Source organism: Lolium rigidum, chromosome 1, assembly GCF_022539505.1.
Source record: "Lolium rigidum isolate FL_2022 chromosome 1, APGP_CSIRO_Lrig_0.1, whole genome shotgun sequence".
Lineage (NCBI taxonomy): Eukaryota > Viridiplantae > Streptophyta > Magnoliopsida > Poales > Poaceae > Lolium > Lolium rigidum.
Genome location: NC_061508.1, coordinates 86,789,556 through 86,807,949, shown reverse-complemented (window position 1 = coordinate 86,807,949; position 18,394 = coordinate 86,789,556). Strand labels below are relative to the sequence as shown.

At 50.1% G+C, this 18,394-nt stretch overlaps 3 protein-coding genes across 3 annotated transcripts; 1 reads left to right on the top strand and 2 right to left on the bottom strand.

Annotated features, from left to right (window-relative positions):
* Positions 1-2,262: 2,262 nt before the first annotated feature.
* LOC124648620 lies at positions 2,263-3,711 on the bottom strand. Its single transcript, XM_047188350.1, has 2 exons — positions 3,320-3,711; positions 2,263-2,971 (listed from the first exon to the last, which is right to left on the bottom strand). The coding sequence occupies exons 1-2, from the start codon at positions 3,628-3,630 to the stop codon at positions 2,263-2,265; spliced, it is 1,020 nt and encodes a 339-aa protein (XP_047044306.1). The 5' UTR covers positions 3,631-3,711.
* Positions 3,712-6,762: 3,051 nt separating this feature from the next.
* LOC124690517 lies at positions 6,763-10,381 on the top strand. The gene is made up of 2 exons (XM_047223925.1): positions 6,763-9,865; positions 10,041-10,381. Exon 1 carries the CDS (start codon positions 9,168-9,170, stop codon positions 9,840-9,842), a length of 675 nt encoding a protein of 224 aa, XP_047079881.1. The 5' UTR covers positions 6,763-9,167; the 3' UTR covers positions 9,843-9,865; positions 10,041-10,381.
* Positions 10,382-14,537: 4,156 nt separating this feature from the next.
* On the bottom strand, positions 14,538-15,521 carry LOC124677089 (nuclear transcription factor Y subunit C-6-like). Its single transcript, XM_047213090.1, has one exon. It carries the CDS (start codon positions 15,350-15,352, stop codon positions 14,744-14,746), a length of 609 nt encoding a protein of 202 aa, XP_047069046.1. The 5' UTR covers positions 15,353-15,521; the 3' UTR covers positions 14,538-14,743.
* Between the last annotated feature and the right edge of the window lie 2,873 nt (positions 15,522-18,394).

The window sequence follows — 18,394 nt, the reverse complement described above, 5'->3', positions numbered from 1 at the left end:
TGCAAGGTCAATTGGGATCTCGTTTGCAAGCCAAAGAATAAAGGAGGCCTTGGTATACTTAACATCCACAAGTTTGCTTCCGCCCTACGGTTGAGGTGGCTTTGGTTGGAATGGACGGATAACTCCAAGCCGTGGAGAGGGCTTGGAAACCCTTACAATGCAAGTGATAGAGAGCTTTTTGCGGCGGCTACAAAGGTTACCATTGGCAACGGTGACAAGGTCCTCTTTTGGGATTCTTCTTGGCTCGACGGGCGACGGCCAAAAGATATCGCACCTCTTATATACAACATATCCAAAAATAAGAGCTCCACCGTCCGAAAGGCCCTACAAGACAACTTTTGGACCTCCCAAATCAACTTGCAAAATGGCCTCACCATTGAGCATATCACCCAATTCTCCAACCTTTGGGAAAAGCTCGCAACCATCCACATCAACGATGACGAACATGATACAATCACTTGGAAGCTAACTACACATGGGTGCTACTCCTCGAGCTCGGCTTACAATATGCAATTTGAGGGTCTCACAAACTCAACCATGCCGGCCATGGTTTGGAAACCTTGGGCTACCCCCAAATGCAAGATCTTCACTTGGCTCGTGCTCCAAAATAGAGTGTGGACGGCGGATAGGCTTCAACGCCGGGGGTGGCAAAATTGTGGAAATTGCAAACTTTGTAACCAAGTCCAAGAATCCGCGGCTCACCTTCTCTTCACATGCCGCTTCACTAAAAGAGTTTGGGTAAACATCAAGGAGTGGCTTGGCCTCGTCGATGTCCACCCAGAGAGGTGGCACGAGGCTCCAAATGTTCATGAGTGGTGGAGGTGCTTTGTGCAAAAGGATGGGCAATCCAAGAAGGCGATGGCTTCGCTCGCCATGCTCGTGTCTTGGGAGATTTGGAAAGAGAGAAATGCGCGTGTCTTCCGGAACCATCAGTCCACCGTCGACATGGTGACCACAAGGATAAAAACCGAAGTGACAATTTGGGGCTATGCCGGGGCGAAAGCGTTGGGTAATGTAATGCCGCGAGAGTAATACCTTTAGTTTGGGTCTTGGCCGCGGCCTTGACCATGTTTGGTCTGTAACACTCTTAAAAACTTCTTCTCTATCAATGAAATGGCAAATCTTTTCTTGTTTCAAAAAAAAAGCCTTCATATTTCAGAAAGGTAATATTTCCTTTATACAGTTTGCAGCCCAGTAAATAAACCTCTGGTTATAGAAGGTCAAATGTCACCAAAGCACAACTTACCAACAGTTAACATGTGATGTCCACTAGTCATACAAATATATATCAGAATCAGGAATCATGCATACAAAATGTACAGTCCACTAAGCAATAGCATGTATCAACACAGAGATATGGAACATTTGTTCATATTCCATTATACATTCACATTCTGGAAAAAGAACATATGTTATACTTCTATAAGTCCTATTTTTAATTTGCACTTAAGAACACCTAATAGTTTAGAAAACAGTGATGCAGCAGAGCGAGGGTCAATACTAAAACACCAAACAAGTCAATTTTCAGCACCACTTCAAATTACAATCATGAGACTATTAAGAAAAGCAAGTTCAGAATTATGTCATTTGTTGTCAACACAAGAGTTAACAGAAGCAACCATGTCATAGAGTGGTCGGCCAGCTTTCATCTGATATATCTAGCAAATGACAGTGATAACCATTGACACTGTCAATATAATTCTGAAATTAGTCTCAAGTTCATATAAATACCAATGAGAAACTGGCATTGGGGATGAAAATATTTGGGTGATACATAATTTGGATTTGAATATATAGTCATCCAAGGTAAAGGGTAACTGTGTCTGAACCCAGTAGATTTTTTGCCTTAGGGGGCATGTATATTTAAAGGGAGCATTTTGTAATCTTTTGGCAACCAGAAAACAAGTCTAACACCTACTTCTCTAATTTCACTTATCTATCCACATCATCCTTCTCAACTAACCAATCAAACACCCACCCCACGGGCATAGGACACCCTCGTCCTCCGCGCAACACCCGTGTTACAAAAATGTGTCCCCTATGAGACAACAAGTTAAACATCTTGTAATATTACCACATAACAAATGTGGTTTCAAATAATCTTACATTGAGCATTGTCTACTGTCTCTTAACTAGTATTGTTAAAATATCCTAAGCAATCAATCATACAACAGATAAAAATCCAAAGTTATACTGAACAGTGTCATGACCAAAATACACTGCAAAACTATGTAACCTCAACAAGAGTAGTGTACAAATCATCTAAGGCCAAAAGACAAACCTTGCAGGATCATACTTGAGTGCGGGAAATGTGGGAGGCCAGATCATCCTAAAAGGATGGGCATTACCCAAATGACCCTCTTTTGTTTCATACACTTTACGCAATGTCCTAGACTTGATATCCAAGTGAAGCGCACAAGGACCCATCCTGAAGAACACAGACTCAGAGTAGTCCCACACCTGGTTTATGAGAAGAGCAGTGTGCTCATCCTCATCCATGCAACCTGATATCCTCAAGTTAGCACACATCTCACGCATACATATTGCATCCACCAGCAACCAGTTGTCCACCTTGTGGAGCCAGATGCGAAGTTGAAACTCCTCAACATGGATGGCATATAGACTGGAAGCATCATCAGCACGTGCCAATATGGCGGTACCCCTCTTGCCATGCTCCACGCCTTGTGGAAGCTGAATTGTGGAGACACTCGAATCTATCAAATCCAGGACAATGATCTGGCTCAGGCCCGCCGGCAAATAAATTTTGTTGTTGACAATCACAACATTTCGTTCAGAAAGCGGATGAGGGTGTTGGTTTATGACGAAAAGATGGTGCGGGATCCAAGAACCACTATGCAGAACATATATGTGCACCTTATATTCTGGTTTGCCCAGGGTACACTCCACATACAAGTAGAAGTAGGAAATGTCACCGTGGTCTTCTTTGGAGAGGGCTGCAGTAATGGCCTGCCTGCAGTAATAACACTGGCCGGGTCGTGGACACACATCTCTCAGGGCACCGCGACAGCGGGCTGTGCTCTGTATAGCCTTTCCACCATGGTTTTAAATAGCGGGCTACAGGCTATAGCCGCGGCCTCCCAAAACAGCTATAGCCGGGCTATAGCCTGGCTATAGCCGGCTATTTAAGGACTTTAGCACCTTTAGCCGGGCTATAGCAGTTAGCCGCATCATGCGGGAAAGGCTATAGCCGGGCTATAGCCTGGCTATAGCCGGCTATTTAAAACAGAGCTTTCCACCCACGGCCGTACGAGGCAATGAAGACGCTGCCGTTCCGGCATCCATGGATGATGTTCGATACGCTCGCCCGAAGCTTGCGTGCCGGATGACGTTAGCGAGCTCCGGGGGCTGAGGCAGCATCGGGACGAAGGATGGCGATCGAATCCCCAGTTCCTCGATGTAGAAGCCGAGGAGGCGGGGCGGGTGGAGCTCCCGGAAACGGCGGAGGAAGGCGCGGTCGGAGGCGTGCCCTAGCCAGCGCTTGCAGACGAGGGCGGAGCGGACGAGGGTGGTGGGGAAGCCGACGCGGAGGAAAATCTTGATGAGGAGGTCGTCGTCGTCCAGCACCTTGGATACGCCCGCCGCCGCCGCCGGCTGCCTGTCGCCATGCATTTCTGTGTTGACTTCCGTGGTTTGGGCAAGCTAGGAGAAAGGGGATCATGGAAGGAACAGATAGCTGATGCTGACCTGAAAGGGAAGTCTAGGGTGTGTTTGGATCGCTACCAAAATATCTCCTACTAATTTTTTTGGAAAGCGCTAGGAATCCCTCAGAGGTACCGAGTCCTTCCAGCCTCCTGCTTCACAGACTGACACGTGTCCATTTTTAGGCAAAATTTTAATTTTGCTTCATCGCAGCAAAAAATACCCGCTTTTGCTTCATTGAAGCAAAAAACGATCACTAAGAAGAAAAACATAAAAAACCACTTGAACGCCAAATCTAAATGGAGAGCCGGTTTTTGCTTCGTCGCAACAAAAAAATACCCGCTTTTGCTTCATTGAAGCAGAAAACGGTTCGCCTAGAAATAAAAAAGAAAAGACTCGTCGGAGACAGATTTTGTCCAGCTTGCAGCACCGCAACCTCCGCTTGAAGCTCCGCCGGTCGCAGCATCCGCCCTCGTTGGTCGTAGGCTGGTAGCATCTGCAGTCGTCGGTGGCAGCATCCAGCAGCCCGCCTTGTAGCACCGTCACCGCCGGCCCGGCTTGCACCACGGCCGCCGCCGATCGTAGCATCAGCCATCGCCGGTGGTAGCATCCGCCGGCCCGCCTTGCAACACAGCCACCGCCGGTGGTAGCATCGCCCGACTCCATTAAAAGCACCGCTCGACACCATGGGAAGCACCGCCCGACACCATGGGAAGCACCACCGTTGCCGGTGGGCGGCGCAGTCGGTGTTGCCTAGAAGCACCAGCCATCTCGCGTGGTAGCACCCTTCATCGGCAATCGCAGCACCCATGGCCTCCATCTCGGGCGATGGCGGGGCGCCGAGGGAGCTGGGCTTGTGGCTTCACCGCTAACCGCACGTAGCAAATAAAATTATACTACTAAAGTAGCATAACCACCAATAGCATGTCTACTACGGCCATCATCACCGCCGCCTTCTCCTTGCAGCACCATCGTACGCACATGGAAGCACTGGCGCCCACCTATGGAAGCATCTCCGATAGACCATAGCAGCACCGCCGACCATGGTTTGTAGCACCACCGCGCACCAGTGGATGCGCCGTCGTCCGCCTATGGCAACACCGTTGGCCATGGCTGGTAGCACTGTCGGGCACCGGTAGAAGCGTCGTCATCCACCTACGGCAGCACCACTCCACCGGTATCATCGTCACCCCCGCCAGCAGCAGTCACGAGTGGCCTTTGCAGCAGCCGATACCGGCCTTTGCAGCTCCGGCGGTCAGCCTTTGCAGCTTTCCCCACCACGCCGTTCGCTGACGCATCCCCTTGCAGCACCGATGACTCACGCTCAACGCAGCGTCGTCCTACTATCGCCGCACCGTCGGCCAGGCCTCGCAGCAACGTGCACAGAGCTCACATCGCGGTGGCGCCGACTACCAACAACCGGGAGCACGATGGCGCCGGCTTGCAACATGCACCTTGCAACCCCTCCAGGGGTGAAGCATGGCGGAGGTCGGGCGGCGCGCGTGGATTTCGAGCGGCGGCCGGCGAAGTGGAAGTTGAGGTCGCCGGCGCGGGTGGATTTCGAGCGTCGGCCGGCGAGGTGGAAGTGGCGGTCGCTGGCGCTAGAGGGTGCCCCGGGGAACGCTGTACAGCCGGCAAAGAGTCGCGGAATGGAGGTGGAGGCGCGGGGAGTCGCCGGCCGTTCATGATGTAGGGGAGGAGGCGGTGCCGAGGAATCGTAGGAGGTGGAGAGGATGGAGAAGGCGCTCCAGTGGGCGCCGGCTAGAGATCGGGGGAGCGCGGGGCAATGGCCGGAGATCTTGAAACCACGCCGGCCTTGGCAGTTCACGGGAATAGGAAGTGATCTAGGAGAAAGGAAGGGGAATTGGAAGAGATAAGGTGTGCGGGACCCATCTTGGACGTGTTGTGCGGACGACCACGGGACACGTGTTCGATGCGCGAGCCAGAGGTTACGAGACGGCCGTGCCTCCGAAGGATATGCAGCATTTTCCAAAAAAAAATCATGATTATCAAAAGATTGGTTCTTATTCGAATAATTGTCAACTTTTTGGCAAATGGTCTACTACCAATTTTAGTTCATATTTTTAGGGGATATACATGCTAATATTAAATAACTTGTGGGCAAGAATAGCTCAACAAAATCTTTATTAGCTAAAATTTTGTGAGGGTAATCTTGGACACAAACCAAAAACACCCTTCGCTCCTATATCTAAACTATTGCGGCCCATGTAAGCAGATCAAACCTAGTTTTAAAGATAGGGACGGGAGAATCTCAAAATAAAAAAATGGTTTATAATTTAGATGAAAGGTTTTCAAGATATTTTGATTTGAAAAATTGATTCTTTAAAAAAAAGTCATCCCACCTTTTATGTAGCCTTCTTTCATCTCTTCCTCCACTTTGTTTCTTCTTGCGACAAGTGTCATGCGCAGACCAATTTCGGTTAATGTTTTTGCACCACGTTAAGCAACATATCAGATGCACAACGCGCGTACATCCTTTCACTGACGTAGAAGATGGTGTCTGATTTATTAAAGAAAACCCGGCGAAAACCGACACACTCAGAGCCGGTCCCGTCAGAACACCAACACAATAGAGGCACGCACACGCTCGTTGGCAACACATCGAAGACCACCAAAGCATGTCAACCAAACTAACACAACTAATGGTGACCCACTCTCTTGAGCTAGCCAAGCTCCCACCACTGTGGAAGAGAAGAAGCTACATCTGCTATGTGAGGAGCAGACCCGGGATGCTCTCACAGAGGTGAAGAAGTCTGGATCCACAATACCATCTGTCGTTGCCTAATCGACGTTACCTCGGAGGAGGGATCCTCACGAGGGGGAGAAGAAGTAGGGCCATAGGGCGGAGAGTCCTCGGGACGGTGGTACGCGATTTACCCAGCTTCGGAACACCTGCTCGAAGACAGGGCCTACTGCTGCTTGTCTGGAATTATATGGGTGCTTTCGTCTTGTTACAATGAGTTGTGGTTGTCCCTCTATGGCTCCCGGGATCCGGCTTATATAGGCGCACGGATCTAGGGTTTACACGGAGAGTCCTAGCCGGAATACAAGTTACCTAACTACGGTACATTATCTTGCCGTGTACGTCAAGGATCCGCCTTCCTCCACATATCGTACCGGATCCGGCTACCCCTAACGGGCCAGGCCCGACCCGACTCCTATTGTCGGTTCGGTGGATCCAACTCCTTGTTCCTGGGCTGGACTTCATCCATCTTGATCTACAGCAACTGGGCCGCCCCGATGGGCCTCATGCCACCACCACCGTCTATGGGCCACCCGGGCTTGCCGGATCTAGGCACTGTCGATGGTACACCCATGAAGTATACCCACAACACCATCCACCAGAAGTGGTGTCCGACATGCCGATGACCAATGTCAAGAGTCACCTCATCGTCCACACGACACAAGGGCAAGCACCCTCAAAGTTGTTGAGCACTAGAAGACGACGCTCCAACATTATGCTACTACACTGCGCATTGTGTGTCAACCAAGACCACCACCTTTCGGGGTCGCCGTCTAGACTTACCACTGCTCGCTCTCGAGTCAACACCACACGAACCGACAACCCGCAGTCTAAGCTGCACAGGGCAATCGGCCGTAGACCACGGCCATGCCACAAACTCATTTGGATTGTTGCCCCGACATGAAGTCTGACGGTTTCCTATAGGACACGTCTGATAGATGACTATGCTGCCACCCCCATGGTAAAGGTCGCCACAAGCCACCCAAGACGTTACAAGCTACATCCCTCTACCTTAGAGTTGTTTCCGCACATCCTTATAGGGTTGCAACCCCAGCTCTTTGCATCCTACTCCAGGTTGCCACCTTATCCACCATCCCCACCGGCACGGCGACACTTCCCGACAAGCAATCTACTATCGCCCAGTGAAGGTCATGCTCTCCAAGACGATGCCCCAAGGAGATGCGACGAGACCGCTGCCGTCGCCCGCTACGGGCAAGGCTAGAACTTGTTTTTTCACTCGAAGAGCACTAAACCTCGATGGAATGAGAGGTAGGATCCCCCATGCCTCCAGGAAGGGAAACGACATCCTGGGACATCACCCTCGTCGACACCGACCTGAGTAGGGGGCTGAGTTTTCACCCGGAACTTGCACACCCTCCCACCAAGGACTCCCATATAGGCAGGCAGCCGAAGCTTAGCAGGTCGGCCAGTCTCAAACATTCATGTTCAGGACCTAGACTCCATCTTAAACTTGTGTACATGTTTGGAGCGGTTAACACGTTGCACTTGGAATCCTAGGTTTCAACTTCACCATCAACAACTACGCGCCATGTATATAGTAAAGATTCAAGTGGGACATACATGGGATATGTTTCTGCCTGAGCTCACCCACCGGAATTAAACGCGATAGACTGTTTTTGCGGGCAAACGGGAGAAAAGATACTAAGATAGTGGGACCAACATGACCCACGAGATCCAAATAGCCGGCAAGCAGTATGGACATGTGTCAACATCAGAGGAAGCGGCGTGGATGGCCGGTACGGAGATATACGGTTGTGAGTCTACGACTTTCCCCACGTATGCTCAAGCGGTCTATAAACGGGACAAACTAGAGTGACTACTTTTACCCCCAACAACAGAAAGGTAGGTTGCATGCAAAGGAATTAAGTGGGCGGTGCTGGTGGGACTCCCAATCTCGTGTTAGGCGATTTTCCCATCCCACTTGAATCTTTAGCTCAGACTTGTTTGGTTCATGATTTTGTAACGTACTTTTCTTCACAATGTTGTAACGTAACTTGATAACGTTGGTGACAAATTCCTCTAAAATAAATTTGTTTCAACTTATCTGTAATCAGATTCCTTGTAAACAAATCCCACCCCTATACAAATTCGATACCGGTTACACCACTCCGGTAACAGATCGGGTTGCCCAGCAGAGTCTCTCCCTTCAGGTCTGCTGCATCGAGCCCGCGTCCACCAACCACTGAGTGCTGCCGCCGGTAGTGGTACAAGACGGCAACCCGCCCCTCGACCTCCCCTTCTTCACCAGCAGCGGCGGGGCGAGGAGGAGCTTCTTCCATTGATCTCTTATGCTCATGTTTTCAGTTGTCTTGGATCCCTTCCTCTAGATCTTTGTTTAGATTAGAGATCTTTTTGGTATTTCATGGCGTTCATGATCTGCTAAAGAGTTGTGATGTCTCCCTAATTCCCTATCCCTTTCCGTTACCTATGTGGCTATGTGAACCAAAATTTTCCACTCTTAACATACTCTCTACCGGTTGCGAAAGCGCCCCTGCAAGTTACAGGAGGCCCAGCAAAATTCGACCGTTGCCTGCCTCACTAAAGTTGCCGACCGTTGGGCGGACTCGCACGGCACAACCAACCCCTTAAGCCGCCGCCGCGCTTACCAAAAACCAACACTGGATCATCACGCTTCTACTCCCCTCCTTCCTTTTCTGCCTCCCACATCTCACATCTCACATCAACTCAAACCTTCCAAATCAAGCCGAAGCTTCCAACCCAAATGGCGGAGCCCCTGAAGAACGACGCCCACGTCGTGGAGATCCCGGTCACCGGCGACGGCGCCGGCGCGTTCCTCGGCAAGGCGGCGTCGGGGCAGCACCACCCGCTGGGCGAGATCGCCGACAGCGGGGGCCACCTGCTGCTGCTCAAGCTGTGGCAGCGGGAGGAGTCGCGCCTCACCCGCCGCGCGTGCGCGCTCGAGGCGCTCATGGACGCGGCCCGCCGGGACGCCTTCTACCTCTGCGCCGCCTTCCTCGCCCTCCACGGCCTCTCCCTCGCGCTCCTCTTCGCCGCCTCCGTCGCCGCGGGCACCCCCTCGCGCGCCTGCGGGAGGTGGTGGGCGCCCTCGTCCCTCTCCCTGGCCGCCTCCCTCGCGCTCGCCGCCGCCGTGCAGCTCCGCGTCTGCGCCTACTGGCGCGCCGCGCGGCGGCTGCGGCGGGAGCGCGGCGACGCCCGGGCACTGGCGCGGTGCGTGCAGGAGCTGCGCCTCAAGGGCGCGTCCTTCGACCTCTCCAAGGAGCCGCAGTGCGGGGTGACCAGAGCCAACTGCGCCAGCGTCGAGGGCGCCGGGGCGTGGGGGCCTCTCCAGTGGTGCTACCGGAACATCGTTACTGCCTGCCTCCTCGCCGTCGCCGCCGCAGCCTTGCCCTTCGGGAAGCTCATCCTCTGCGCGTAGAACAGAGCCTATCCAATTTTTCGGTGAGTTGAATTCACTTCTTATGAGAATTCAGTATTATCTCTGGATTAGATCTTCAGAAATTTAATTCATGACTGATTTTCATCCGGTGGTATGTGAAGATTTTTTATGACTCAAATGACCGGCGCTTGAAATTTGATCTTCATAAATGACGATAATCTGCTTTCCTACTCGCAGGTTCGCAAGCTTCCTGACTAGTTGATTCGGGCGAAACCAGAGAGAGGGGAACGCACGCGGGTCTTGTTTGCATAGGACAGATCACTGCTTGTGCTCCCATGATAAATTCACAACATTGTTTTTCTTCGCCGTCAGAGGGCCTACGCTTTGTAACAATTCATAACTTCTTTGTATGATTCATTCACAACTCAAAACGAAATATTCATTTACACATCGTTCTGGTTACTGAATTCCCCCTTCAGTTCCTCAACTGCCGTTTCGATTCAGGCAGATTGTAAAGAAAGAACAAATGTTTAGTGATACTCTTGAATCTTGATGCTCTGCTTTTGGTCAGGTTGTAACTTCCGTGCAAACTTGGCCGCAAATGTATTCAGTTTTTTTAGGGCTGCATGATGCCAACACAATTCTCCCTGCAATCCTGATCCTATGGTTTTGATCAGTCCAGAACAGGGCAAATTCTATGTGCAACATAATCACTGCAGCACTATATGTGAATATAAGCTAAACACTCATTTCCCCTACTTTATTAGTAAAACCACAATCAATGTTGACGATGTGCCAATTCCCAGCCACGGACAATATAGGCGTTCCATCACTCAGATTGATTTACAAGATTTTATGTAGTTCTAGGATGAATACAAGATTTTGCAAAGCCCATAGGGTGGGTCTTCTGTTGGCATGCAGCCATTTCCTGGTGCCAAGAGCAGTTATGCTTTTCGCATGTGCCCTCGCGGCCCGCGAGTCGGACCGTGCCATTCGTGGTCAGTTGATGGTGAAGCGCCCACTCCTTTCCGAGGCTGCCATGGCGGCCAGTCGTTGTCCATCCTCTTGCTTGGCAGCGGCACCCTCCATGTCCGCAGCATCGGCCACACCCACCTTGCCAACCAACCGATGTGCAGTTGCAGCATGTTCTTGCTAAGCAGGCAGAGCTGCTTCGTTCTGAGCTTCAAGGTTGTCTTGAGCGTGTTGAGAGTTTTCTGACGAGGGCAGAGGCTGCTTTTGGTAGGCTCGTGGTTGCCCCTAATGTCACTCCTCCACCTGAGCTCCATGTCGGCTCTGTGGATGATAAAGAAGCGGGTCTCTATGACTACTTCTCTCCTCGTGTTAGTCCCTGCTCGTCGTTGTAGCCCGTTGTGTCGGCAGCATCTGGCAGTGAGGTCAGTGTTAGGGTCACAGTTCCGGTGATGCAGATCATACCCAAGGTGCTTAATCTATGTGGGAAGCCAGCTTCGCTGAAGGTGGGCTCGATTGGTACCTTGTATGTGGCTTTGTGGTCCACACCAACATCAGTTGAGCCTAGCAAGTTGCTTGATTCCGTCGGTCGTGGAGGTTTGGGTGATGAGCTTCTCCACTCGCTTCCTGTTTGGTGCCGAGGTTGTCGCATTAGGGGCCGATGCTGTATGTACGTCGACACCTATTCCAGGAGCTCTCTTTGCCAAAAAGTTTTATGACTTTCTCACCAGCTTGGAGGCTGATAATCCTGGATGTGGCAAAACTATTGGGTGCCTTTTGAAGGAGAGGGCAATCAGGAACAAAAGTAAAAAAGGTGGGTTCTGGATCATTGAAAAGCAAAGCCAAGAAGAGTGATGCCTTAAGAAAGACGTATGCGGCTTGAAGAATATCCTCTTTTGGGGTTGCCGAATAGGTCTTGTTGTGTTAGTGTTGGAGTGTTTGTTAGTGTCACTTTGTGGTTTTTTGTGTTGGCTAGAGTGGGTGTGACCCTGTTGTTCAGGCTGTTAGACTTTGTTGTAGGTGTGTGTAGGCGTGTTGTTTATGGAGACATGGCCAGTTCTCATCCAATTTTCTTCTAAAAACTAGGTACTATCTTCTTAATTAATAGATGAGGCAAAGTTTTTGCCTCGATTTAAAAAAAAATTATATTGTGATGCTCATAGCAAGTGTAGCTACCAAAGGAGCAAAGCCTTAAGATGCATGCATACGTCTGAACTTTGTGTGCCATTAACTCTGCAAGTCTTAATAATGCCAGAAAAAACTGTTGTTAATACACAAAGCTCTTATTAGGTTCCCCCTCTTTGATGATCGAAATGTGCTGTGCCTGGAACACAGTTCTCCTACAGTTTCAGAAAGAAAAAAATCCAAAATTGGATTAAAAGACTGGTTAATGTGAGCTTAACCATGCAGTTGGTTAATGTGAGCTTAACCATGCAGTTAGGCGCTCTTCAAAATTTTGGAGTTCTTTCAAGAATTTTCTAAATGGGATTTATTCTGACCTCTTAGCGTGACAAAATATGCATTGTAATGCTAATTGAGCTTCTCCTTCATTTCTTTCAACTGATGTATTCACTACCTCAGGAAATGGAATTTTGTTCCAGTTTAGGCATATTTAACTTCAAGAACAGATAGACAGATTCATGGTTTCCTTTTGCTCTTCAAATACTGTATCCCATACTGTAGTCAGATCGAATGCTAATTTGGCCTGCCTGCAAACTTATTCAGTTTACGAAGGCAAGAGACTTTTCGCGGCGAAAAGAAATGAATTCTAAGTGACACAAACACAATTCTCACTGCAATACACCTCCAAAATTCTTGAAAGAACTCCAAAATTTTGATTCAGCGTGATAGTTTTTCTTTTCCAAGCAAAAGAATGCAAGGGATCATCACTCCAAGCAAAAGAATGCAAGGGATCAACACTAGCTAAAATAACAACTCTACCAGAGTTTCTATGACTTGGCAATTCACAGCCCTGAACAATTCAGATGCAGCATCGCTCAGATTGATAAAAGGTGAACTGCCTGAGATGTTCAGGCTAGGGTATCTCTGGTCCGTTGCTGACAATTAATCGATCTACCCCAAAAGCCCCAAGGAACAAGTAACTCGAAGAGAATAAAAACAAATGATATAAAGTTAGACAAGTTAAAGCGTAAACAAAGAAGTTTGCACTGTCAATAACCTAGTCCTAGGATGCATAATAAATTTTAAAAATAACACCAAGAATCACATGAACTACAGAAAAATCAACTTCAGTGCCTACAACCATATGACATCAGAGGCCATCACATAATCCAGTTACCAGTGCCTACAACCATAGGAGTACACAAAGAAAAGATATAATCTTATAAACTTCATGAGCTGTTATACACTATCAAACAATACCAATCGAACATGTATCTGATTATCCGAAGAATATATCAAAGGCAGCCACCATACCAATTAAACATACGAACGCAAGCTAAAATGTACACAAAGATCTGGCTCACAATCGTTGTATTATTTGAGTTTCTAATCTGCAAGCCATAACGAGATTATTACAGGGAATATGCATGAAGTCATTTCACTGCAAATGAAGATGGGTAACAATGATCCAAAAAAAATGCCACAAGATAATTATGCTAGAAGTTAGGCATGTATCAGCATCATACAATCTGCCTGAATCACAACAACCTCCCCCAATCCTTGAATTGAATGGATTACTACCAGAGGAGGCCACTCAAATGATCACAACATCTTCAAGTTCTTATGAGGCAAGAAACGAACATAACCGCATTAAAGCAACGGCAGAATTTTAACTTAAAACTGCTAAATCATATAGATGCTAGTGCGGCTGGACGTGGCAGAGTCATGCCATACTAACAAATGCATGAGTACCATATGGAGAAGCGTAATACATATACACAAAAGCTAAAAAATTACACTAAGAGGAGATATAGTCATATGAACTTCATGAGTATACACTACCAAACAACTGTACTAGTTTAGCATGTATATGAATAGTAAACATATTATACACAAAAGCTAAAAATTACACAAAGATCTGGATGTGTACCGTTTGAGTTTGCACCCTAAAAGCCACAACGAGATCATAGTTACAGTGTAGTACAAATGAAGCTATTTGACTGCGGATGAAGCTGAATAACACTGATTGAAGAACGCGACAAGATAATTAATGTTAACAGTTAGACATGCATCATACAATCTGCGTGAATGATGGCAACCTTGAGGAATCCTCGAATGGAATCAGCCCTACCAGAGGAGGCCACTCAAATGATCACAACATCTTCAAGTTCTTATGAGGCAAGAAACAAACATGACCGCATTAAAGCAACGGCAGAATCTTAACTTAAGACCGCTAAATCATATAGACGCTAGTGCGACTGACGTAGCAGTACCCCATGTCATCAGTGGCAGGGTCATGCCAGACTAACAAATGCATGAGTAAGTTTATATCATACGGAGAAGAGTAATATTTATAAACAAAAGCTACAAAATTACACTAAGAGGAGATATAGTCATGTGAACTTGATGAGTATACACTACGAAACAACTGTACTAGTTTAGCATGTATATGAAGAGTAATACATATACACAAAAGCTAAAAATTACACAAAGATCTGGCTCGGTACCGTTTGAGTTTCCATCGTAAAAGCGACAACGAGATCGTAGTTACAGTTAGACATGCATCATACAATGTGCTGATTGAAGAACGCGGCAAGACAATTAATGTTAACAGTTAGATATGGATGATACAATCTGCGTGAATGATGGCAACCTTGCGGAATCCTGGAATTGAATCAGCCCTCCCACCAGAAGAGAGAGGGCATCTCAAATGATGACAACATCTTCCAAGTTATTATGCGGCGAGCGAACAAACAAACATAGCAGCCATGCAGGCACTAGAGAGCAACAACAACATAATCTTATCTTAACTTAATAAAACCGCTAGAGGCATACACATATGGAGATGGTTACTGCTGCGGGACGTAGTAGTAGCCCATGCCGTCTGCGGTGGGCATGCCGGCGGCCGGGTGCTGCATCCCCGCGGCGACAGCGGCCTCGGCGTCCTTGGCCTCGTCCCTGGGCACGATGTCGACGAGGAAGTCGAAGACCTCGGTGCGCGCGATGGCGGCTGCGATGTCGGACTTCTGCAGCGTGCGGCGCTTGTTCTCCTCGGCGTGCGCCCAGCCGCGGTGGGTGAGCTCGAGGATGAACATCTCGCACGCGCGCGCGAAGACGACGGGCGCCTCGGCGGCGATCATGCGGACGTCCTCGTCGGCCTTCATGATCTTCTTGATGCGGGCGAGGGGCAGGTTGTGGTTCTTGAAGTCGGTGGTGGCCTCGATCTCGCGGTACTGCTCGGCCCAGAAGGCCTGGAGCTGCTGCATCTGCTGCTGCGCGGCGGCCTGCTGCGAGGCGGCGGAGACGGCGGGGGGCGGCGGCGGGGGAGGCGCGTAGAGCGCCGGCGCGTGCGGGTAGCCGGCGGCGGCGGCGCCCGGGTAGACGCCCGGCGGCGGGTACCCGACGGGCGCGCCCAGCACGGGGACCGGCGGCGGCGGGGTGGTGGATTTGGGCTCCATTCCGGCTAGGGTTTGGGGGATTGGGGGGAGTGGTGTGGAGGAAGGGAGTGACCCTGGATTGGTTTGGTTTGCTGATGCTGCAGGTGATGCGGGGGAATGGAGAAAGAGAGGCTTGTCGATCTGGGGAATTTATTAGAGTTTGCTTTCTGGATTAATTTCTTTCAGAGATTAAGACGAGACGGTGTGCGTGGCGAGCCAGATAACCACTTAGGGCATCTCCAACCGGGCGACCCATCCCGCGCCCGCGCGTCCGGATGGGTCGAAACGGACAAAACCGCGGCCCAGCGCGCGGACCCATCCCTAAAACGGATGGCCGCGGCGTCCGGGACGACCCAAACCCGGCCCAAATCTTGGACGAGTTTGCGTGGCCGCGGACGCGAAAGGCCGGTCGCCGCGTCCTCCCTTGTCCGCCCTCGGCCCGCCCGTCTCGCCTCCCAAAACGAAAACACTCCACCGTACTCCCAAAACCTAGAGATGGCCGACGAAGCGATCGCCGCCGCCACCGCCCCCGACACCACCGCCACCATCGAAGAGGAGGCACCCGCGGCCGTTGCCGGCTCTCGCCGTGGAGGCGGCTCCTGAACCGGCGGTGGCCGAGCCCCCCCGGGCCGCGGACGAAGAAGGCGAAGGCCGAGCTCACCCCGGAGCGAGAGGAAGCTCGAGAGCGAGGAAGAGGGCGACCGGCGCAGGGCGGCCGGACCAACGGAAGAGGGAAACCGCCGCCGAGCCGGAGCGGCGGCGCGGCGGCGGAGCGGCTTCTCCAACTCCGGACGGAGGCGAAGAGCGGTCTCCTTCAAGAGCAAGCAGGCCATGCTATTTTACGGCCACCCGGCGCTCGGCCGGCACATGATCATCCCCGGCACCGGCGCGGCCTCGGTGGGGAGCTCGGCCTCCTCCGTGACCCGGCCCCTTCCTCCAAGGTCAACTGCCCCGCCGACTGCCCTATTTGGGCACGAAATGGGGGCGCATGGGCGGCAGGCGTACCAGTCACGGGATGGGTCACCGGAGGTGGGCGAGTCCATGACGGGGCCTGATGAGGACATCCCTACCTCACTACTACCTCCGTCATTAGCAAATGAAGATGAACCTGCTGTGAAGCTCAAGTCCAATGAAGTTCGGATTGGACCAATTACAAGAGCTCGTGCGAAGCTACTTAAACAACAGGTGAACTTGTTTCTAAACGGTACTTTGATTGATGAGAACTTTATACTCGCCTAAGTCCTATTACTTATGTATCATCGGGTATCAAGAGGAGACATGCATCGCACGAGGAGAGGAGCAGCTGGACGTGAAGACGGACATCAAGAAGGCCGTGAAGCTGGACATGGAGCCGGACATGAAGATATCTCATGGACGCGCGAGGGAGGAGCGGGAGGAATGCGCGAGAGGAGAAGAAGAAGTCCGAGGCCGGTCCGGAACCCGGTCGACCGGCCACCCGACCGGACCGCCCGGTCCTCGGCCCGGTCGACCGGTCGTAAACCGGCCACCAACCGGAGGAAATTTATCGTACGGAGCGAGACCGGAAACTTCGCGGTCTTCCGGTTTCCGACCGGTCGACCGGACCCCCGACCGGACCGCCCGGTCCACAGCCCGGTTGACCGGACCACGGACCGGATCGCCCGGTCCACGGCCCGGTCGACCGGATTCCGGACCGGACCGGTCCGAGTCCGTCTCGACCGGATCTATTCCGGGTCGGTTATTTTTGTATCTTTTCGATCAGAACTCGTCCCGGACACCTATATAAGTGCCCGGGACGCCCCCTAGCTGCTTTAGACCACGTTTAAGATAAACCCTAGTTCTTAGTTGTTTGCTCTGCAAAACTATTGAATTCCCTACACCATATTGCTTGGATATTGTGTAGATCCCGTTTAAGTCTTGTGTGATCTCGCTGTTCCATTGGGAATTAGACGGTTGCAACTTACCGCTTCGTGGTCGGCGGCTACGTGCGCAAGTGTGTGGAGTTGCGAATATCTTGCGAGGGTTGAGAGCCGTTGCATTGGCGACAGGGACCAATCGAGAGATCTCGTTGCGTCATACAAGTTATCATCCACTACATCGTCGTGTTCCTCCGCTGCCATCACCCCGTGATCATCATCACCACCGTTGCTTACTGAGAAGATCGGGCCACCCCATATCATCTTGGTATCGGATTTCCAGTTTTCCTCGGTAAGCCATCCACAATCCACCCCATAGTTGAGTTGTGAGTGTTTTCCTATCCGAGAAAAGCCATAAAAAAAAAATTAGGGTTAGGGTTTGCCATAGCCTTAGATTGCACTAATTTCGAGTTTTAGTTGCTTTTCGTAGTTGTTTTTGCGTATCTTTATCTTTCTTCTAGTAGAATTGTTAGGGTTTGCGTTTTCCCTATCATCTTGTGTCTAGTTTCTCATAGTGTGTCAGTTTTTGTTACTCCGAGTCCACATAGCGTACAGTGTGCTTGTTCCCAACCATAGACACAGCCTATCGATATACGTGCCTAGGAACTTCCCCAGAAGAGACTAGTTTTACCGCTCGACAGGCTGCTCGTTAGGGTTTTGGTGCTTTGCAATTTCTGTTGGCCGTGTTATCAAGGAGTTGAGTCAAAAAAAAAAAAAAAAAAAAAAGCAAAAAGAGCTACATAGCTGCGTGTGTTATACAAAAAGAAAAAATTAAAAAGAAAAGTGTTGTGCTAGTTGAATCAAGTGAAGGCCTAAGTTTACTTTACTGCACCCGTAGTTGAGCAATCTTGTGCCTGTTTCATTGAGCTTTGCTAGCGTCTCTCTAGTGCATTGCAACCTTTCCCACATATAGTTGCATTGCCTCATTATATCGCCTTGTGTGAGTATCTTTGGTTGTCTACGGTCAGCGCTAGAGCTTGTTATTGGTGCAAATAGGTAGCCTACCTACAGCCCCACATATATCCTCGCTTTGTCGTGTGATTGTTCTTATACCCTTGATATTCGCTTCGCTACATCCGTGCACTAGTTGTTCCTACAAGTGGTAAGCAACACTAATTTACTTTGGAACGGTAAGATTTCCTTTTCTTATCAGTTTTGAGTGAGTTGT